This window comes from Myxine glutinosa, chromosome 11 (assembly GCF_964187855.1).
Source record: "Myxine glutinosa chromosome 11, kmMyxGlut1.1, whole genome shotgun sequence".
Classification (NCBI taxonomy): Eukaryota; Metazoa; Chordata; class Myxini; order Myxiniformes; family Myxinidae; genus Myxine; species Myxine glutinosa.
In genome coordinates, this window is record NC_136271.1 from 50,102,219 (window position 1) to 50,125,512 (window position 23,294).

The 23,294-nt window shown below is 45.1% G+C and overlaps 1 protein-coding gene across 1 annotated transcript in view; it reads left to right on the forward strand.

Moving 5' to 3' along the window:
• Positions 1-23,294, forward strand: part of LOC137414570 (uncharacterized) — a 94,321-nt gene that overhangs the window by 22,382 nt on the left and 48,645 nt on the right. Inside the window, exons 13-14 of the mRNA XM_078786269.1 lie at positions 9,703-9,763; positions 16,375-16,453. Coding sequence (XP_078642395.1) covers positions 9,703-9,763; positions 16,375-16,453 — 140 coding nt within the window. The remainder of the gene's footprint in view (positions 1-9,702; positions 9,764-16,374; positions 16,454-23,294) is intronic.

The following is a 23,294-nucleotide window of genomic DNA, read 5'->3' on the forward strand; positions in this document are numbered from 1 at the left end:
CACCCTGCTATGCTCTCCAAACTCTCCTCCTTTGGTATCCATGGAAATCTCCACGCATGGCTGGCGGACTTCCTCTCTGGTCGTAGTCAACGTGTGGCCCTGAATGGGTTTCTCTCATCTCCTCTTCCTGTTCAGGCTGGAGTTCCCCAAGGTAGTGTTCTGGGCCCTGTGCTTTTTCTGGTCTTCATCAATGATCTCTCTGACTCTCTTGAAAATCCTCTCTATCTCTTTGCTGACGACTCTACTCTCTGTCGCTCCATTCCTCATCCCTCAGATCGGCAGTCTGCAGCCTCCTCACTCTCTGCAGACCTGGACAAAATCACAGACTGGTCAAACAAGTGGAACATGTCTTTCAATCCTGACAAATCTCACACTCTTACAATGTCTCTCCGAAAGGACCGACTGGACAACCCTCCCATCTACTTTCTCAACAATCCTCTCAAAGAAGTTCTGTCGCTCAAGCTTTTGGGTCTCACTATCTGCCATGATCTTTCTTGGGAAAACCACATTTCCAAGCTGGCCTCCAAAGCCAGTCGCCGACTGGGCATCCTCCGTCGTGCGAAGTCCTTCCTTGGCACACCTGAGCTCCTCACCACATACAAGGCTTTCATCCGCAGCTCAATGGAATACTGTTCCCCCCTCTGGGCTGGTGCTCCTGCCTCACACCTTGCTCGGCTTCACGCTGTTGAGGCCAAAGCTTTCAGAATCATTGGAATCTCCTGCGATGTAGTCAACGCCGAGGGCCTTTCACTCACTCACCGCAGGCAGGTTGGTGGTCTTTCTGTCTTCTACCGACTCCTCTCCGGCCTTGCTCCCCCAGCTCTCTCTGTGCTCTGTCCCCCCAATATTCCTTCAGGTCGCACAAGATCTGCCTGCAACCCTCTTCTGGTTAAACTGCCAAAGTCTAGGCTCTCTGCTCACCTTCACTCTTTCATTCCCCTTTTCTCCCGCCTCTGGAACAAACTCCCCCACTCCCTTCAATCCCACTCCTCCCTCCAGGTCTTTAAAACAGCTGTTCACCACCATCTCTTATCTTCCCCCATCGAAAACCTTGATCTTTTCTACCCCCGGTAATTCACCCCAGAGTCCTTGCAGTGTTCATATGTTTTAATCCTCTCCCACCTCCCCCCAAGTCCTCCCGATGTCCCTGCTCTCAAATGTTGTGTTTGTGTCCTTCCCCCTCTCTTTTGTGTCCTTCCCCCTCTCTCCCCATCTTGTCTACCGCTCCCCTTGTTTTTTGTGTTTTGTGTGTCGGTTTGTCTTTTTGTGTGATTAATGTTAGCTCTTTCACGAGCCTCGATCTTGTATACAAAAAAAAAAAAAAAAAAAAAAAACCACTGAATAAAACACTGCAGGGGGAAGTTTAAACATATTTCAACAGAACCATGAAGAACAATCTTATATTCACAAAAATACCAATGGGGAGAGGGAGCCGAGAGGGACAACCACGAGTCACGTGAACAGGGGAAAAGGTGGAAGGCAAGGAGATAAGGGCGGGGCGGGACAGCTCACGTGGACAGAGGCGCGCGATGGGATGGCCTGAGGCAAGGTCACACACGCGTGGCAAACAAACGATTAATTTATGAAAGATAAACACCGAGAAACTTCCAAGGGGCACACTTTAGGTTCACACACCGAAAGATAAATACAGTTTCGACAAAATACAATTGTGAACAATGACTTAACTTTGAAAACGTGGAGAACGTGTAACAGCTTGAACAGCATGAGTGGTGCATGTTGGTCAGCGCAGGTGGTTGGTTGGTTGTGTGTTTTTTTTTAAAACTTTTATTATTTCTTATTTTGTGTATGTGAGTGAGTGAGTCGGTGAGGGTGTGTGTTTTTGCATGAATGATTTTTTGCATGAGTGTGTGTGTTTTTGTATTTTGAGTGGTGTTGTGGAATTTTTTAATAGCCTTTGAATTGATTTGACAAGACTCAAGAGAATTAAATGTCCACATTCGTCTTTAGGACACTTAAATGTCCACTTTGACAACACTTGAGCCCTGGTGTTGGGCTAGCGGCTAGGGTGCCAGCTTAGGATCCTAGGATCCTGGGTTCGAATCCCGGTCGATCGCTGAATTAACGCCAGGGGGGTTGACTCAGCCTGTCATCCTTCCGAGGTCGGCAAATTGAGTACCAGTTTACTGGTAATTCCCTGCTTGTCGTAAAAGGCGACAAAAAGGGTTGGCGGCAGGAAGGGCATCCGGCCGTAAAACATTGCTTCAAAAAGGGGACTGAAAAACAACAACAACCACGGTCCCCGAAAAAGGCCAACCCCCGCTTTGCGGGGAAAAATGGCCTCTAAAGGTGGTTATATATATATTCGTCTCAGAAGACAATCAATGATTTAATGACATATGGTAAGACTTGATTAATTTCCACCAAAGGTATTTACAGAATACACTTCCATTTGAGTGACACATACACGAATAAAGCGAAATCACAACGCTACATTCGACACAGATCAACACTACATTTAATACATCACAAGTGAACCAAGAACTCTCCGAGGGTGCTGTGGCATAGCTTTTTATATAGTCAGAGATCAAAGAGTGGGGTCAGGTAAGGTTCAAGAAAGATAACAGGCATTTTGTGTCTTCAACTCGTCGGGTCAGCTCTTTTTCTTTCTTCATATGCAACTCTCTCAGCCATAAAATGTCAAGTCATGGAGAAAACAGAGATTTCTAACCTCTTACAAAATAACCAAAGCCTTCTGTTTCTTATAGATAATATGCCTTCGCGTGACTGAGGAGATCGGTTGCTTCTCAATCTCTAAGAGAAAAACAGGGTCGGACAAAGTTCGAATATACATTATTCTTCCAAGTTCTATGTATTAAATCTTTTTACTACATATGTGTAAATAGGTGTCGTATGAAAAGTCGTATCATGTAAAAAATGTACCATACAGTCACGTGAAAAAGTAAGTAGACCCCGTGTAAAGTTTTGACTTTTTCAACATATTTCAACATACAGCTATTTGATCTTCATTTCAACAATATTGATCGATAAAGGTGATATAATATAACAAATATCATGAAACATTTACATTTTGTAGTCCATTGTATAATTTAAATAAACATAAATGCAAATTTTGCATGTGGAAAAAGTAAGTACACCCCTACATTTATCACCACTTCAAATACCTAAAATTAGAATCAGGTGCACCAGCTCAGGTGCAAATGATTAGAACATCATTAGAGAGGATCTTGGAGGAACCTGTCTTATTTAAACCTCAGACATTTAGTTTGGTTTGCTCTTTGTTGTTGAAGTGCGCGGTGTCACCATGCCTAGATCAAAATAGTTATCTGAGGCCTTCAGAAAGAAGGTTATAGATGCCTACGAGTCTGGGAAGCGATTTAAAAAGATCTCCAAACAATTTGAAATCAATCATTCGACTGTCCGGAAGATCATCTACAAATGGAGAAGATTCCAAACAACTGCCAACTTGTTCAGGCCAGGCCGCCCCAGCAAGTTCAGCCCGAGAGCAGACTGCAAGATGCTGAAAGAAATCTCCAAGAACCCCAGAATGTCATCACGGGACCGACAGGTAGCTCTTGCCACTTTTGATGTCAAAGTGCACGAGTCTACCATTAGAAAGAGGCTGCACAAATTTGATCTACATGGGAGGTGTGCCAGTAGGAAACCTTTGCTGTCCAGACAGAACATCAGGGCAAGACTAAAGTTTGCCAATGAACACCAAGGCAAAGACCAGCACTTCTGGAACAATGTGCTCTGGACAGGTGGGTCAAAGGTCGAGCTATTTGGCCACAGTACCAGAAGACATGTTTGGCGAAAACCAAAGACAGCATTTAACCACAAGAACCTGATACCAACTGTAAAGCATGGAGGTGGAAATATTATGGTTTGGGGCAGGTTTGCTGCATCAAGGCCTGGGCAGCTCACCATCGTAGAATCCACTATGAATTCTTCATTGTACCAGAGGATGCTTGAGGATAATGTGAGGCCATCTTTCGGAGAGTTGAAGCTCAACCGAAGGTGGACCTTGCAACATGACAATGACCCTAAACATACCAGTAAATCCACCAAGGAATGGCTGAAAAGAAAGAAATGGAGGGTTCTGGAATGGCCAAGTCAAAGCCCAGATCTAAATCCCATGGAGATTTTGTGGAGGGATTTGAAATGAGCTGTGCATGCAAGAAACCCCTCAAACATCGCACAGCTGAAATAATTCTGCATGGAGGAGTGGGCAAAAATTTCTCCCAGTCGATGTCAGACTGGTAGACAGTTATAAGAAACGCCTACTTGAGCTTGTTTCTGCCAAAGGGGGCAATACCACCTCTTAGAGCCAAGGGTGTACTTACTTTTTCCACATGCGAAATTTGCATTTATGTTTATTTCAATTATACAATGGACTACAAAATGTAAATGTTTCATGATATTTGTTATTTTATCACCTTTATCTGTCAACATTGTTGAAATGAAGATCAAATAGCTGTATGTTGAAATATGTTGAAAAATTCAAAACTTTACACGGGGTGTATTTACTTTTTCACTAGACTGCATGTATGTATGGGGGAAGGGGGTGGAGGAGCATGGATTGTGCTCACGTTTGGGTGATCGTTACGGTGTCACCAGTTGCCCGACTTCTCACCTCGTAACTCCTTGTCCGCAACCGCGCCGATACCTGCTTGTTCTTGTCGTTCCGCACGACCTCGACCTTCACCCAGCGTGGGGATTCATGCAAGGACTTTGGGGAATGTTGCATTCCACTCACTTTTGGCATGTCGTAAGTTTATTGCTTTGAAAGCATTGGGGAATGATGGTGCCATCATATGTATTGTTCATTTTATGCAAGTGATATTTTCATGGTACTTTTAGCATGTTATTCTTGTGTATGTGAGAGTTGTTAATACAATTACTTGTTTTGTTCTACACAATTGCATTGGTGTAGTTTTACCATGGTTTATTAGAACTCTGAAAATAACAAATGTTTCTGCCGCATTCCTTCTCGAGACTCTGAGAGGCACCGCAACTGGAGTTTGGGGAGGTAACACGGAACACATGGCCGAGCAGCCGCACAGCATACACGCACATGCACATGCACATGCACAAACATATTGTGTGTGTGTGTGTGTATGTATGTATATATATATATTATATATATATATATATATATATATATATATATATATATATATATATATATATATATATATATATATATATATATATATATATATATATATATATAATACATACATACATACATATACATGCAATATACATATGTATATATTGTTACGGAATCCAACGTCGGCCTTCCCCACTTACCAAAGGGGGGATTAGTCCCCTCGCTTATATGACTGACCGACGTGGTCCTGGGGGTATGACGTCATGCCCGGTCAGCGCTGGGTAGGGTATTAGGCCCAACCGTCCTACGACCTAAATACCAACACCCACCGGTACGCAAGGAAATACTCCCCGCCCACGGTCGCAGCGTAATGGACTAGTTGCGCCGAGCGAAGCGAACTGCACCGTGAGCCGGTTACCAAGACTGACCCAATTTATCTTCGTCGGCCGAATCGCACCACTGGCCCTCAATGGGGGAAATCACTAAAGCGACCGAATGTGAAGAAGAAGACGATGGTAGGAAGAACAAATATAATTTATTACTGCTATTTACAAGACCAAAAATAACCAAGGAAGAAGGAAGGATAATAAAATAAAGACAGAAAGAATGGAAGGAGACACTGCAATTATTAGCTTAACTATTCAAGCTTAATTAATATCTTAGGACAACGTGAAAGACAGACGAACGATCACACTTACATGGGGAATGCAGGCAGGAATGAATGGCTTGGGGTGGATGGCTTGAGAGGCAAGGAAGGTTCAGCGGGGACTGGGCACGGTCGGGCCGGAAGGCACCGCCATCAAAAAGCCGAGCCGTGGTCGTGCGAACTCCCGCGATTCCAAACTGCGCGGGCGAAGTTCCTCTTTACGCACTGCTGCGTCGCGCGCTCCTTGCGTTGCCTCGGCCCGTATTTCCGCTGCAGCGCGGCATGTATCTCAGCTGCTTGGACTCATCTGCTCATCTCCAGCGCATCTCCTCTCTGAGGTGGGGGCGTCTCCCGCGGGTTATATAAGCCCCACCCTTGAACCTTCGCAAACCTCCCAGATCGTTATCTCTCCACCCGCTCAAGCCAAACCCCTTCGTGCTGGGTTGGTTGAGCGGGGCCGACTCGCTCCTCCTTTCTGTGACGAGGTGCGGAGACACGCCTTTCTTCTTCCAACCGACCGCGTGCTCAATGGAGTCCATTTGCGGCGAAAACCATCCAAACCTGCCACTTTGCAGATGGGACCTACTCTTATTTAATTCGGTGCAATGGAGAGTCAAACTATTGGGAAACACAGCCTTAAACTACATAGAATAAGGGAATAACTATTTAAAAGGATATATGGTGCCCTGTGTGTAGGTTTATGGAATTAACTAAGAGGACGAGCTTCGACCTTTCTTTACATTACGGAGGGTGACATTTACACACTACAAAACCATAATTCTCACATTCGTTATACTTTCTCAAATTCGTTACAATATATATACATATACAGGGTGTCTCAAAATAGATGGAACCCATTAACATGATAATAATTTATTACTCAGACAAGAAACTGCAAAAAAGATTACATTTCCTGGAAGCTGATATGATAACAATTGAAAAACTGAAGATTTGAGGTCTCCAGCTCAAAGGATACATTTATTAGAGCACATGTTCCATATGACCGCCTTTGCGCCTTAGACACACTTGAAGCCGACGAGCGAAGTTGTCAATCACCCTGACACACTCTTCCTTCCTGATGGCACGAATCTTCTGGGTGATGGCCCACTTTCAGTTCAGAAATGGATTGAGGACGATTCTCATACACGTGGTCCTTCAAGAACCCCCAGAGATAAAAAATCTGGGGGGTTCAGATCGGGTGAATGTGGAGACCACTCGGGTTCGCGGCGCCTGCTGACCAGCCGATCAGGGAATCGGTGGTCCAGATACTCCATCGTGATGTTGGCTGTATGTGGAGTTGCCCCATCTTGTTGGAACCATTGCACATCTCGATTCACGCCTCGACGTCTCCCAAGTCCCCTCCAGAACTTGTTGAGCACCACAATGTAACGCTCCTTTGTGACAGTGACTGCCTCCTCGTCTGCGTCTTCAAACCAAAACGCTCCGATTATGCCATGTTTTGAGATGGTCACCCAGGCCGTGCATTTCACGGAGTGCAAGGGCCTCTGAAGCACCTCGCCTGGGGCTTGTGTGCCCCAGAACACATTGTTCTTGCTATTGACATGCCCACAGAGCAAGAAGTGTGCTTCGTCGCTGAACCAAACATCATCAAGAAAGTCAGGATCCTCTTCGATCTTGTTCTCGAACCACCGGCACATCACAACACGTTTTGCTATGTCAGCTGGTGTGAGTTTATGCTTGATCTGGATCTTGTATGGGTACAGCTGAAGATCCTTGATCAAGATTCTTTGCACTGACGCACGTGAAAGACCCAGCTCTTGGCTACGTCTTCGGATGGACTTTTTCGGGCTCCTTCCGACAGAATGTCTCACCGCATTCACATTGTCAGGAGATCTTGCATTCAGCTTCCTGCCAGAACTGGGTGTTTCTGCCTTCTTGTTGAGGTTGTTTACTGATCCAGTGGCTTGAAATTTGTGTGCCCAACGATAAATGTGGTTTTTCTGGGGATAGTTGTTGAAGTTGAACTTCCTGCGAAATTTTGCTTGCACCGTTTTGAATGATTTAGTCTCCAAATAAGTAGTGACGCAAAATATTTTTTCCTCCTTTGTCCAAGGCATTTTGATTGATTAATTATTTGTTGTTCTGGTCTCCTCTCTTCAAATCTGAAAAAAAAGAACAAGAACATTAATATTGGCAGAATTATTAGCAGTGACATGGGTTCCATGTATTTTGAGACACCCTGTATATATATATACAGACTTGGCATTTAATGTGGAATATTTTTTTTTCTTGACTTGGGTTTACTTTCTTAACTCAGTATATCAATCTGGTGAGTTTCTTTTACACTTTGGTGATTTATTTGTTAAAAGAACCATGTCACTGATTGTCTGTCGCAGCAAGAAGTCAACAACAGGATTATATCACAGGTGGCGTGGCAAAATGTACGGACAGGTACATTTGACGATTGGCTTCACAGACGGGTATACAAGGGTTGTTGCGTTCTGTATTAGTGGAAAACAACTGCTGCACATCTCCAAAAGTTATTGCCGCTTCCTCTGGAGATGGTCCGTCAACTCGACAATGCTGTTTGTCATGGAGTGGTGGCTTTACAAAATTATGGCATGAAACAGCGTGCTATTGCTCGGCAGTATGGCATCACTCAAGGTCAGGTGTCAAAGATCCTGAAACGAAATGCTCAGAGGGGTGTCCCTACTCCAATACCGAGGCCAGGACGTCCCCGCAGAACCACAAGGAGGGATGATCGCCAGCTGCACCGGTTAGTCCGCAATGGCCGTACCAAGTCAGCTAATCAGCTTAGGGCTGAGTGGCAGCAACTGACAAATGTGCCTGTATCCAGAAGGCTAGTCAACCAATGACTGGTTCAAGCAGGCTATCGTGCCAGGCGTCCCCTGAGAAAGCCATGCCTGACCAGACAACATCGCCAGCGCCGATTGCAGTGGGCCAGAGAGCACCGTCAATGGCAGCCAGGACACTGGAATCACATGATCGTCAGTGACGAGTCTAGATTTCTGGTCTATTGTTAAGATGGCCGCGTCCGAGTGCGCAGACAAGTGCATGCAGCCTACAACAAAGATTGTATAGTGCCAAGAGTCCAAGCTGGAGGTGGTGGGGTGACCGTTTGGGCTGCTTTTCATGCAGGGGGCAAAACTGACCTGGTTGTTCTGAATGGAAACCTGAACCAGTTCAAGTACAGGGCCATTCTGGAAGAAACATTGCTTCCATTTGCTCGTGCAGCCTTTCGAGGAAACTTTGTCTTCCAAGATGACAATGCACGGCCTCATCGTGCTCGCATGATCCAACACTTTCTTGCTGACCGTGGTGTAGAGCATATGGAGTGGCCTGCCATGTCCCCGGATATGAATCCGATAGAGAACATGTGGGCAGAATTAACGCATCAAATCGACCACTTGGACCAGCAGCCGACCTCTGTGCGTGAATTGCAGCAGGCTATTGTCACTGCATGGCAAGCGATTCCTGTCCAAACCTTGGCAAATCTCGTGAACAGCATGCCTCAACGTGTACGTGCTCTCCTGAATGCTCGTCGGGGTTACACGAAGTACTGAACTGTAATTTTACTGTCCGTAATCCCAGTCGTATTTTAACTTTTGTTTTTGTTTAAAAATTTTTTGGCTAATGTGCAAAATAAAGAGATACTTCTGGAAAACGTACAGAAGTTTAACACAGTACTGTCCATGAATTGAGTTCGATATCAGTTTACATCACTTTCAAGGATCAATTTATTTGTTTGGAAATGTCAAATGTGGTTTTTGTTTCTTTTAAAGGTCACATTAACAAAATCTAGAATAATTTCAACATAATTCCAATGAACTTTTGGTTCTAAGACATCTTGAAAAGTAAGTTCACCCCCACAAAAAAAATATTCCATATTAAATGCCAAGTCTGTATATACATATTAATATGTTGGTAACAATCACAGCAAGTGGTTGGTGTGTCTTATGTATTGTTACATGTCTGTTCTCAGTGTCGAGATTGTCGGTGACACGGATTTCGTTGACCTTCATTTCAAGACTGGGGTGTTTCAGGTAAGTCGAATGGTTGTCCAATAACGTTGTCACAAGCATTTATCTAACATACTGTATGGTATCGATAATTTTTTACATAACCTCGAACATTAATGCAAGGCCTTATTTTCGCATTGTGTGTTTGATTTGTCATCACAGCAATATTGAGTGTACTGGGTCAATTATAATTTATCAGGAGGTCCACGCATCTTTATGCTTTCTGTGTAAATCTTGCTGAAATTATGAAGGCATTGACTCGGCTAAAATTTTGGAGAGTCGGATATTCGAGCAGGAATTCTTTGAATCCACTGGTGAGTCGGTGGTTAAAAATTCTGATATCTCGATTCCAAGAGGAACAAAAACTCAAATTTACATTTTGCTATAAAATAATCACAAGTCAGTTGAAATACCTGTCATCATGCTTCTCGAGATGCTGTCGTAAGTGAAACGTCAGTTGTGGAAATTGGTTGTGAATTCTGGAAGTTTTGCCGTAATTTTATTTCGGGTTGATCATCAGCACTCTGTTGTGGGTGATGCTCTGGTCATCGTGCTCATTTGGCCTTGAATGTGAGAGCACCTGACCTTCCTTGTACAAAGGTGTATTGTGGGTGGGAATCCTGATTCAAGGAAATCATGACGTAAGAGCCTTCACTGGAATGGGTTTATTAGATTGAGGTTGTACTACAATTCAATTTCATATTGTTTCATATGGGTAGTCGTGTGGTGACAGTTGCCGTAAAAATTTATTGCACATTATTGCAATTCAAAATTTCAAAAATCCCGTTATGATTGGTTTCTGGCAGTGTAGCCGAGAGGGAAGCACAGTCACCTCTTAACTGTCTCGTCTGGGTTTGAATCCTGAAAGGGATATAAACTGCCGTCGTTGCGTTTTAAAGGCAGGGTGATTCATCAGTGTGTGTGCCGTCCATCGGAAGGACCTTAACCTGGGCATCCCGTCTGCCAGCATTAGAAATTGGAGGGTAAAAGACCCCACGGTGTTCTTCACAAAGAGTCGGCGAGCTATTGCAGGCACCCTGAACAAATTACAAATCCCCGTCACCTTCAGTCGAGTATCCTGTGTCAGAGTGGCGACCCATTCAGGATTGTAACACGAGCCAAAGAACGACTTTGGCAGAACCGGCACTCTTGGTAGAGTACTGGTCATGATGATGATGATGATGATGATGATGATGATAATGATGATTATTATTATAATTATTGTTATTATTATTATTATTTCCTTTAAATTATATCTCGTTATTCTATTTACAGTCTACAATTAGAGTTATGAAGTGGAATCACCTGAGGTTGTAAGTAAACCAAAGAGGATTTCTTACCCTGCGCTCGCGAAACGAAAAGCGGGGTTAAGCATTCGGGTGCATCCGTGTGCCGTGTGCCGTGTCTGCATTTTAAAAATTCATTTTCTCAGCAACCGTTGGTCCTATTCCATGAAACTTTACCGAAGGAGCGCCTCTGCCAGTAGTTTTTTTTTTGCTGATGATTATGACGTCATAGGTCACGTGGTATGGACGCCATCTTGGAAAAACGTTGCACCTCTATGTTTGCCAAACCGCTTTACGGGAAAAAATTGAAACATGGCTCATTGTCAAGTACACCCCATGTGGAATACGATATGTTTTTGATTGTCATAGGTGCCTCCATTATGACGTCATAATTCGACAAGTACAACGCTTGATCTAATCAGCATGGGGAAAACAAATCCTCTGCAACTGTTCATCCGATGAACACGAAATTTTCAGAATATGAGTGGCTCCTCCTGTAGAATTGTTCTCATGATAATTATGACGCCATTGGTCACGTAGTACAGGCGCCATCTTGGAAAAATCGAAAAAAGTTGCACCTCGACATCTCTGAAACCATTCCATAATTTGATAAGTGAAACACTTGATCCGATCAATATGAATTTATTTCTCTGTAACTGTTGGTCTGATGGACACAAACTTTCACCAGAGTAGCGTGTCCTCCTGTAAAATATTTAAATGATAATTACGACGTCATAGGTCACGTGGTACAGGTGCCATCTTGGAAAACTTCACATCGCTCTATCTCTGAAACCACTCCATGGAAAAATGGAGACCTGGCTCATTGTCAACTACCCATGGGGAATAAGATATGTTTATGATGTCATTGGTGCCTTCATTACGATGTTATAATTCAACAAATACAATACTGATCCATCCCATCATTATTAATTTTTTTCAGTAACTGTTGGTCTGATGGACACGAAATTTTCAACAGAGGAGCGCTTCCTCCTTATTTTTTTTTTTTTTTTTTTTTTTTTTGCATACAAGATCGAGGCTCGTGAAAGAGCGAACATTAATCACACAGAAAGCCAAACAGACACATACAACAAATAACATCGGGAGCGGTAGACAAGATGGGGAGAGAGGGGGAAGGACACAAACAAAACATTTGAGAGCAGGGACCGAGAGACATGGAGACATCGAGAGATCTGTGGGAGGGAGAGGGCTTTGGGGGGGAGGCATGTGAAGGGGGGGGGGGGGGGGTGGGAGAGGCATAAACATATGGACACTGCCAGGACTTCCAGGAAGGAAGTTGGAATTTCAAACAAGGTGGATCTGGGGTGAATTAGTGGGGGTAGAAAAGATCAAGGTTTTGGATGGGGGAAGATAAGAGATGGTGGTGAACAGCTGTTTTAAAGACCTGGAGGGAGGAGTGGGATTGAAGGGAGTGTGGGAGTTTGTTCCAGAGGCGGGAGAGAAGAGGAATGAAAGAGTGAAGGTGAGCAGAGAGCCGAGATTTCGGCAGTTTAACCATCAGAGGGTTGCTGGCAGATCTTGTGCGACCTGTAGGAATATTTGGGGGACAGAGCACAGAGAGAGCTGGGGGAGCAAGGCCGGAGAGGAGTCGGTAGAAGACAGAAAGACCACCTACCTGCCTGCGGTGAGTGAGCGAAAGGCCCTCAGAGATAGCTTCATCGCGGGAGATTCTAATGATTTTGAAAGCTTTGGATTCAACAGCGTGAAGCCGAGCAAGGTGTGAGGCAGGAGCACCAGCCCATAGGGGAGAGCAGTATTCCATTGAGCTGCGGATGAAAGCCTTGTATGTGGTGAGGAGCTCAGGTGTGCCGAGGAAGGACTTCGCACGACGGAGGATGCCCAGTCGGCGACTGGCTTTGGAGGCCAGCTTGGAAATGTGGTTTTCCCAAGAAAGATCATGGCAGATAGTGAGACCCAAAAGCTTGAGCGACAGAATTTCTTGGAGAGGATTGTTGAGAAAGTAGATGGGAGGGTTGTCCAGTCGATCTTTTCGGAGAGACATAGTAAGAGAGTGAGATTTGTCAGGATTGAAAGACATGTTCCACTTGATTGACCAGTCTGTGATTTTGTCCAGGTCTTCAGAGAGTGAGGAGGCTGCAGACTGCCGATCTGAGGGAAGAGGAATGGAGCGGCAGAGAGTGGAGTCATCAGCAAAGACATAGAGAGGATTTTCCAGAGAGTCGGAGAGATCATTGATAAAGACCAGAAAAAGCACAGGGCCCAGAACACTGCCTTGGGGAACTCCAGCCTGAACAGGAAGGGGAGATGAGAGAAATCCATTCAGGGCCACACGTTGACTATGACCAGAGAGGAAGTCCGCAAGCCATGCATGGAGATTTCCATGGATACCATAGGAGGAGAGTTTGGTGAGCAGAGCTGGGTGCCAGACCGTATCGAAGGCACGTGATATGTCAAGGGAGACAGCTCTGATTTCCTGTTTGGCATTGAGGACCTCCATCCATTGTTGAGACAGCAGAAGCAGCATGTCCAGAGTAGAGTGACCTGGTCTGAAACCAAATTGATGATCAGAGATCAAGCCATTGGAGAAGAGGAAAGATTTCATATCCGAAGCAATGATGGATTCCATGACTTTGCTGATAATTGGGAGCAGGCTGATTGGTCTGTAGTTGCAAGGATCTGTTTTTGCAACTTTTTTGTGTAAAGCGGTAATGTTAGCTGATTTCCAGGATGCTGGCAGATGACCTTGAGCAAAAGATAGGGTGAAAAGAACAGAGAGAGGGTGAGACAGAGCGGCAGAGCAGGATTTTAGGACCCGTGGGCTGATGCCATCTGGTCCAGTTGCAGAATCAGAGTCGAGGTTTGACAAAAACTCCTCCACCTTGTCAGGAGAGAAGGACACAGAGTCCAGGAGCAGTTGGGTTCGACTGGGAAAGGTGGGAACAGAGAGAGATGGGTTTGCGACGAAGGATTTTGAGGCAAACACAGAGTTGAGGCATTCGGCTTTGTCACGTGCGATGTCAACTGTGTGGCCATTTGAGGTAAGGGAGGGGATGGAGGGGGAACAAACACCAGAAACGGATTTGACCAGACGCCACCAGGATTTGGAGGAAGGAGACAGGTTTGAGAGTTCATTCTTGAGTGAGGAGAGATAGTGCTTCCTGGCACTCCTGAGGGTAGACACACACTTGTTCCGAGCTTGGTGGAAGGAACTGAGATTGCCTTCAGTTGGATTAGCCTTCCAAGAGGCAAAGGCAAGTTGTTTCAGGCCAACTGCCTCACCACAAGATTCAGTGTACCATGGACGGGAGGAAGGGTAAGACAACTGAAGGCGAGATGGGATAAATCTGTGCATGAGAGAGATCAGTTTGCTTTGGAAGAATTCCCAGGAAGAATTGATGTCAGAGGCAGTGGAGATGGGAGACCAATCCAGACGATTGATGGCTGCTTGAAGACCGTCCCAGTCGGCCTGAGTGAAATGCCAGACTCGTCGACGCTGAGGAGGCTCTCTGAGAATGGCCAGAGAGATGTCCACTTTGACAAGCACATGATCAGAAGAACCGATTGGAGCAGAAGAAGAGCAGCAGACATTAGCAGGGAAGTTTGTCATAACCAAGTCTAGAAGAGAAGATACTCCATTGGCTGAGATCCGGGTCGGGAAATTGACAGATTGTGTCAATCCCAGTGAGTCACAGAAGTCCTTTGCTGAGGTGCCATGACTGGTGAGAGAGGAACCCACACCCAACCAGGTGGCATGATGACAGTTGAAGTCACCACATATGAGGAAGAGAGAGTTGGGATGAGTGGATAGAAGTTGGTCCATGTTGTCAGACAGTGAAATGTAGATGGAGTCATCACTGTTTGGGGGACGGTACAGAACACATATGAACAAAAGGTGGGAGCGGAGAGGAAGCCGTAGCCAGAGGTACTCCTGGGGGTGAGGAGGAAAGAGGGCAGTGCAAGGAGAGTGAGGATGAGAGTTTTTGATAAAGATAACCACCCCACCACCAGGCCGAGGCTCAGGTCTATCATACCGGAGGAGGGAGTAACCAGGAAGAGATATTAAGGAATCAGAGACATCTTGAAGGAGGAAAGTCTCTGTTAAGCAGATCAAGTCTGAATTGTCAGAAGCAACCTGTATGGAGAGATCAGTCAGGTTTGAGCGAAGGCCCCGGATGTTTGAGGTCCATACCGTTAATGAAGAGAGGGGGAGCATCGGGTACAGGACAGGGGAGGGGAGGAGTAGGGTAAGATGAAGGATGAGAGGGGGAGGTAGGGAGAGCAGTTGATAGTGTGTCAGATATTGCAGAAGAGTTCCAATAAAGGGAAGGATGAGGAGGATGAAAGGTTTGATGGTGAAGGGATGAGGCACAGTGAGGGGTTGTTTGAGGGGGGGCAGAGGAAAGTAGAAGGTTTGGGGGGGTGGAGGTATGAGATAGAAGGGAGACGAAGTGGGGAGGAGGCAGCTTGGAGGAGGAGGGGGGAGGAGGGAGAATTGGAGAGGAATGGTATGGGGGGAGAATTGAATGGGAGGGGTTGGGGGGGGGGGCATGTGGTACAACCACCATCTTGGAAAAACCGAAAAATGTCCTTTTTCAAATATTTCAAATATCCTTTTCAAATATCCTTTGAAATATTTTAATGATAAATCATGACGTCATAGGCCATGTGGTACAACCACCATCTTGGAAAAACCGAAAAATGTTGCACCTCTATCTCCAAAACCGCTGCATGGGAATAATTGAAACATGGCTCATTGCAAAGAACTCCATATGGGGAATAGGTGTTAACGATGACGTCATTGGTGCCATAATTCGACAGGGACAACACTTGGTTTGATCAGTTTGAAATGTATTGAGCGTGAGCTATGCAACAATTACATCAGAGAATATAAATTTATGATGTCATCGCTCACATGGTCTGGCAGCCATGTTGGATCAAAGAAAGAAAGAAATGTTCAAAAACAGAAGAGTTGGCTCGCAACAAGTTGACTGTGCAGGGCAAGTATTCTATGAATACCATCTCGTTTATTATGTGCACATTACGAGTGCACACAAAGTTGTCCGAGGTGAGATAATAAATATTGTCACGACTGATTAAATGATGATGATGAAAATTTTTATATTTTGAAAAAGGAAAAAAATTGCTGTTGGATTATCATGCCTTGGGAGTAATGCCGTTCATTGTGTGAGTAACTTACTAAACATCCCAAATAATTTTATTATGGCTCTATCAAAAGCTGCTCTGGTATTATGTTATAACCATGTTATCAAATCCAAGTTGTCTTCCATACTTGTGGAATCACTGTGAAGTTTGGTGAAAGGGGAAGGTTTGTGCTCCTCATACGTACTTGTGCAAAATTTGTCTCTGCAGAATGCATCCGTGAAGGATGAGAGATTGTCATTCATCGTTAGACTCGGTTTCTGCCACTGGATGTACGTCTACGGAGAAGGTTTGTTTTTTGTTTTTCAATTTGTGTGGGAGGAGAATTTGAGTGATTAAGTTGATTTTACTTGTTTAACCACAATGATCTGGAAACATGTGATGGGTATTAAAGGTACAAATAGCTCAATCTTTCAGAACTCAGGTCTGGTTTACAATAAATTGCATGATGGGTTTTTGTTTTGTAAACCAGGTTGAAAACCAACCGTATTGCCAGGAAGCCTATTGTTAAAATTTCATAATAATAATAGTAATAATCTTTATTGTCCCATATGCAGGGAAATTCTTCTTTGGTGACGCCATAAGATAAGATAAGACATTTGGATAACCACTGACTTCACTGATTTACTCACCTGCTTTAACCTCACTCAACATGTCAACTTTCCTACCCATAACCGTGGTCACATTTTGGACCTTGTCTGCTCTACTGGATTAATCTTGCACCATCTCGCTGGCTCCGACCTCACCCTCTCTGACCACTTAGCCATCACTATGACCATCAACATTCCCGCCCCAACACCAAGGCATTATCGCACTATCAACTTCCGTAAGCTAAACGCTCTTTCACCTACCTCATTCTCATCCACCCTCTCTGAAAAAATGTCCACTTCACCCTTCGTTGACCTCCACAACCCTTCTGATCTCACTGACTACTACAACCACACTCTCTCCTCCTGCCTTGACCAACTTGTGCCTATAAAAACCAAAACAGTTTCTTTCACCCATTCTGCTCCCTGGTTTACCCCTGAACTCTGCCTGATGAAAACTCGTGCTCGCCAACTTGAAACACTCCGCAATAAAACAGGTCTCACAATTCACTCCCAAGCCTACAAGGACCACCTACAACACTACAAAGATGCCCTCTCCCGCGCCCGTCTCCACTTATCATTGCAACAATAAACTCCTCCCTGTCTACAGGCATCGTCCCACCATCCCTCAAAATTGCTGCTGTTACCCCCATTCTGAAAAAACCTGGACTAAACCCTGACACCCTAAACAACTTCAGACCCATCTCCAACCTACCCTTTCTGTCGAAAGTTTTGGAACGCGCTGTAGCCGCTCAACTCAAACATCACCTCTCTGCCAATAACCTGTATGAAACATTCCAATCCGGATTCCGCTCCAACCACAGTACTGAAACTGCTCTCCTCAAAATCACCAACGACCTTCTCCTCTCCTCTGACGCTGGCAACCTCAACATTCTCATCCTCCTCGACCTCAGCGCCGCCTTTGACACCATCGATCACACCATCCTCCTCACCCGACTTGAAACCACCTTTAACGTTACTGGCACTGCCCTCTCTTGGATTAAATCGTACCTCTCTGACAGACGCCAGTTCATCTCCATCAATAACTGCAAATCCCCCACTGCTCCCCTCCCCCAAGGTGTCCCCCAAGGTTCAGTTCTTGGCCCCCTCCTCTTCATACTGTACCTGTCCCCCCTTGGTCACTTAATCCGCCGTCATGGTCTCCAATTCCACTGCTTCGCCAATGACATCCAGCTTTTCATCTCCACCAAGTCCATCTCCACCGCCACCCACTCTATCCTGGCAAACTGCATCACTGAAATAAAATCCTGGCTTCAAATCAACTTCCTCAAACTTAACTATGATAAATCTGAAATAATCATCATTGGCCCTAAAACGCTCATAAAATCCACCAATAACTTTGCCCTCAACATCGACGGTATCCCAGTGTCCACCTCCCCTCACATCCGGAATCTTGGCATCATCTTTGACCAAACCCTCTCCTTCGACAAATACACTAAACAGATCACAAAGTCAGCCTCTTTCACCTGAAAAACATCGCCCGTCTCCGTCCATCCCTCTCCTCCATGGCTGCAGAAACCCTCATCCACGCCTTCATCACCTCCCGTCTGGACTACTGCAATAGCCTCCTCTATGGTTCACCCTCAACAATCACCAATAAACTCCAATACATTCAGAACTCCGCTGCCCGTCTACTCACCCATTCCCGGGCCCGTGACCACATCACCCCCGTCCTTTACAAGCTTCACTGGCTCCCCATCTCCCAGAAAATCCAGTACAAAATCCTCCTCTTGACCTACAAAGCCCTCCATAACCTGGCCGCATCCTACCTGGCTGACCTCCTCTCCAGACACACTCCCAACCGCAACCTCCGCTCTGCTGGTACCAACCTCCTGACCCCCCCCCCCCCATCCAGACCAAATTCAGATCCTGGGGGGACAGGGCCTTCTCCATCGCTGCTCCCACCCTCTGGAACTCACTACCTCACACCATCAGAGACTCCTCCTCACTCACCACATTCAAAACATCACTCAAGACCCACCTGTTCAACACTGCATTCAACATTTAACCCACAGCATTGAAAGCCATGATTATCTCTTCTCCTTCTCCCTCCTTTTTGCTATGGGTATTTCCCTATTGATTCTTGTTTTTTGCAATTGTTTTTATGTTTTGCTATGTATTATGTTTTGCACTCTGTCAAAGCGTCTTTGGGCTCCCTGAAAAGCGCTATATAAAATAAATGCATTATTATTATTATTATAAGACTCAGTCATTCAAAAAACATAAAACATCAAAGGGAATAAGAAAACAGGGTAAAAGAAGATGGATGAAACAGCAAAATGGCTAGGAATTGAATTTAGCACTTTAATTGCACATGGTACACGTTTGGAAAATGTTCTTCTTCATCCTCCTCACACGAAAGCGTCTCCCTGATGGCAGTTTTTCAAAAAATCCGTTCAAGAAGTTACTTTCATCGGTACATACATGCTTCGACTTCCTTTCCAATGCTCGCAAGTATAGAGACTCCATACTGGTTGAAGGCCCACCCACTTTAAATGCCAGTGTAATGACCTTTCTCAATTGTGACTTATTCCACACATTAAGATAATGTACTGTTACGGATTCGGCCCTAATTATTGTGGGTATTATTATTATTGTTGGTTCTCAGTAAGGGTTATTGTGGTTAAAAGGTTTAAAAGCGCTCCTGGTAAAATGTGGCCGGAAATCGGATCGTGACCCGGAAGAAAAGGGAGCGAGGGAGAAGAGGCGTGAGGAGATCGTGAAAAGACGTTTTTGTGGAAGCTCCGGACCGAGCGGTCGAGCGTACAGTGCGAGTGAACTTTGCGTCCTTGAAAGGAAGTTCGTGCGATAGGTGATATCGCCGGAGTGCTGTGGAGCCTGGGTAGTCGGGTATCTGCATTGAGGTTCCGGAGTATCCTTGCCTCAAACCCCGGCTCGAGTGAAAGCCGTCCGCCATTTTGCCACGTGCGCGACCTTCAGTGAAAAGGTTTTTGTCGCGTCGGCCGGGCATTATTCTCCGGTGGGTTGCCGGGGACGGCTGTGCAAGAAAGTGGCTTTGGAGGATTATAAGGAGACTCGCTGATTGAACCGCAAACGTGTACGTCGGAGCACGTCTTTGGGAGGTTTCCCATTCCACCGCTATTGTGCTGGGTGTTGGACCACGTGACCTATGGGTTGCTTCGATCGACCACGCCTCAATTGATTGTGATCGGACATTGATTCTTGGTCTATGAACATTGATTCTTGGACATTGATTCTTGGTCTTGATCGGCTTGGTCTATGAACAAGGAATCTACAGTGATTTGTGATCTTATTCTTGATAATGATTTAGGTATCCTCACCATCATTGAATCCTGGCTCAAGGGTGATTTTTCAGGACAGCTACTTCATCGTTGATATCAACACAACAGTGCCAAACGACCTGGTTTAAATGCGCAAGGACAAACAACCATGGGTTAGCAGTCATAGTGCAGGTTTTGATAGGCCTAATGTTCTCTTCATGCGTTGAAGTTCCTCGTACGGGAACTCGTATTTTTTTTAAAAAGGAGAAGCAGATTTGATTAAAATTGGATGGATTGAGGTTTTGGGTGTAATAGATACAATTGGATGGATTTACCAAATTCCAAAGTTCATTCTTTGCTTGATCTTTGCAATTGGATGGATCGGGTTCCACGCAAAGTATTGACATGGGCATTGAGGAAGTTAGAAGTGGAGGAATGGTTGATCAGAGTAGTGATGGCAATGTACAAAAGAGCGCGCACAGCTGTAAGGCCGAAGGACGGGAACAGTGGTGAGTTTGAGGTGAAGGTGGGAGTGCATCAGGGGTCGGTACTAAGTCCACTACTATTTGCAGCTGTGATGGAGGTGCTGGCTCAGAATGTAAAGGAGGGTTTACCGTGGGAGTTGTTGTATGCAGATGATCTGGTGTTGATTGCGGAAAGTATGGATGGACTGAAGGAAAAGATGAACACGTGGAAGGAATGTATGGAGACAAAAGGTCTGAAGGTGAATATCGGAAAGATGAAGGTGATGGCAAGTGGTAAAGCATGTGGTGAGGTGGAAAGAACTGGGAAGTGGCCCTGTGCTGTGTGTAGGAAGGGTGTCGGAGTGAACTCCATTCAGTGTACAATGTGCGCTGAGTGGGTTCATCAAAAATGTAGTGGTCTGAGAGGGTCATTAACCAGTGTGGCAGCTACATTCAAATGTAAGGTGTGCACAGAGGGAGCTACAGATGGAGGAAATGTTGAGTTGGATCTTGGAGATGGCGTGAAGCTGGAAGGTGTGAAAACATTTTGCTACCTCGGAGACATGCTGAATGGAGAAGGTGGATCAGACTCGGCAACGGTTGCTCGAGTGAGATGTGCATGGAAGAAGTTTCGGGAATTTAGTGGCGTGCTGATGATGAGGGGAGTGTCGTTGAAGCTGAAGGGAAAGGTGTTTGCTGCATGTGTGAGAAGTGTTATGATTTATGGGAGCGAGACATGGGTAATGAACGTAGAGCAGCAACGAAGGTTGGAAAGGGTGGAAATGCGAATGGTTCGACGGATGTGCGGAGTATCATTGAGAGAGAGGAAGACAAATGATGAATTGCGAAAGATGATGGGAATAGAGCCTGTGATTGATGCTGTGAAGAGGAACAGGTTGAGATGGTTTGGTCATGTGTTGAGGAAGGATGAAAGTGACTGGTTGAGAAGAGTGATGGAAATGAATGTAGAAGGAAGTAGAAGACGGGGAAGACCGAGAAAGACTTAGCTAAAGATGGTGGAAGAAGAAATGCGGGCAAGGGGGTTAACAAGGAGAGATGCAGAAAATAGGGCAAAATGGAGAAGATTGTCATGGGGACCGCAAGGCTAACCCCTGCTCTGGCAGGGAAAATGGCCTTAAAATGCATGTTGTTGTTGTTGTATTCTTTGCTTGATCTATCTTATTTACAAGGAAACTCCTTTGGCAGCTGATGAGGATTTCTATTGCTCTGGTCAGATTAACAATGCTGGACATCACTGAGCTGAATTGAACTGTTGCGTTCCACCATTTAACCATTGTTGAATTGACATTGCTTTTGTTTTCCAGCACCAAGTGTTAAGTTCTTGACAAACTCCAATGAGGAAATTCACTTCACACACCTGTTCCTGATGGAGACGTATGTTCAAGCGTGTATTTGAATGTTTATTTGTTTATTGTTTTTATGTATTATTCATTGTAAACTGCACTGCAAATTTAGCATGATTTTAGGAGCAATGTGACGTCTTATAATCGTATTCCGTGGACCACCGGGATGGCCTTCAGGTACGCACACTCGCTTTGGAGCTGATTAGCTTGGGTTTGAATCCCGACCCAGCTATAAACCGTTATCCCGGTGTTTCACAGGCAGGGTGATTCATCAATTTGTGTGCTGTCCCTCGGATGGATGTTAAACTGAGTGTCCTGTCCGTCAGCATTCATTGATGGACATTAAAGATCCCATGATGTCCTTAGTGATGAGTAGACGAGTTATCGCCGCCACCCTCAACAAATTACAAATTCCCACCCTTACCAGCGGAGGGCATTGTATCAGCGGGACAGCCGCGTCATGATGCGAACCCACAGCCTTGTGCTACGAATGAAGGAAAAATATTGCATTCAGTTAGAGCAGATTAACAAACAAAAATGTTATACATACTGCATAAAGAATAAGATATAATTTAACCCGTCTTGGTGCCGTAATCATTAAAATTTGTCAACATTTTGAGCAACCTCTAAATATGGTCCAATCAAGCTCAAATTTTCACCACAAACTATTCTTCAAAAGGAATAGGGGCAGGCTTGTGGAGAAATGAAAATCCAATCTTCAAATTTTTGGACCACCCGAATATATATGTGTATATATATATATATATATATATATATATATATATATATATATATATATATACGTATATATATATATCTATATATATATATATATATATATATATATATATATATATATATATATATATATATATATATATATATATATATATTGTTACGGACACGGCTAAGATGTTGCTTGACCGAGCGGAATGGCCGCCGTGTTCGTACAGTTAACCCGATTACCCCCAACTCACCCGATTCCACCCAAACGTTGGCCAAATCAATGACGGAAAGGACACGACGACTGGGAAAGAGGAAACGACGCAAGGGGTGCAGTTCTCAAGACCTCCGGAGGAGGATATAATTACAGTGGGGGAGAAAAGGGGTAGATTACAAGGTAGTGAGGTAAAGACACAGAAGAGATAGGCACTTAATTACAATCTTATCTTATCCCAGACAGACCACAGACAAACGGAACAAGGCTGACTTACACAGGGATTGATGGCAGGGAGGGACAGGTAGTCGATAGCGCAAGGTGCACCTTGGCTCGGGGACAGGATAAAGCACGGTCCAGTCCAGAAGATGCGGGGAGGCCTCACAGCGCTCGGAAGGGACGTCTTGCTTGCTCCAAGCTCAGCGCGCATCTGACGTCACCACACCCTCTGCTGCGCATGCTCAACGGGGAGTGACACGCCCTCGGCTCGTTGGGTCCGCCCCTCTGGGGCCGGT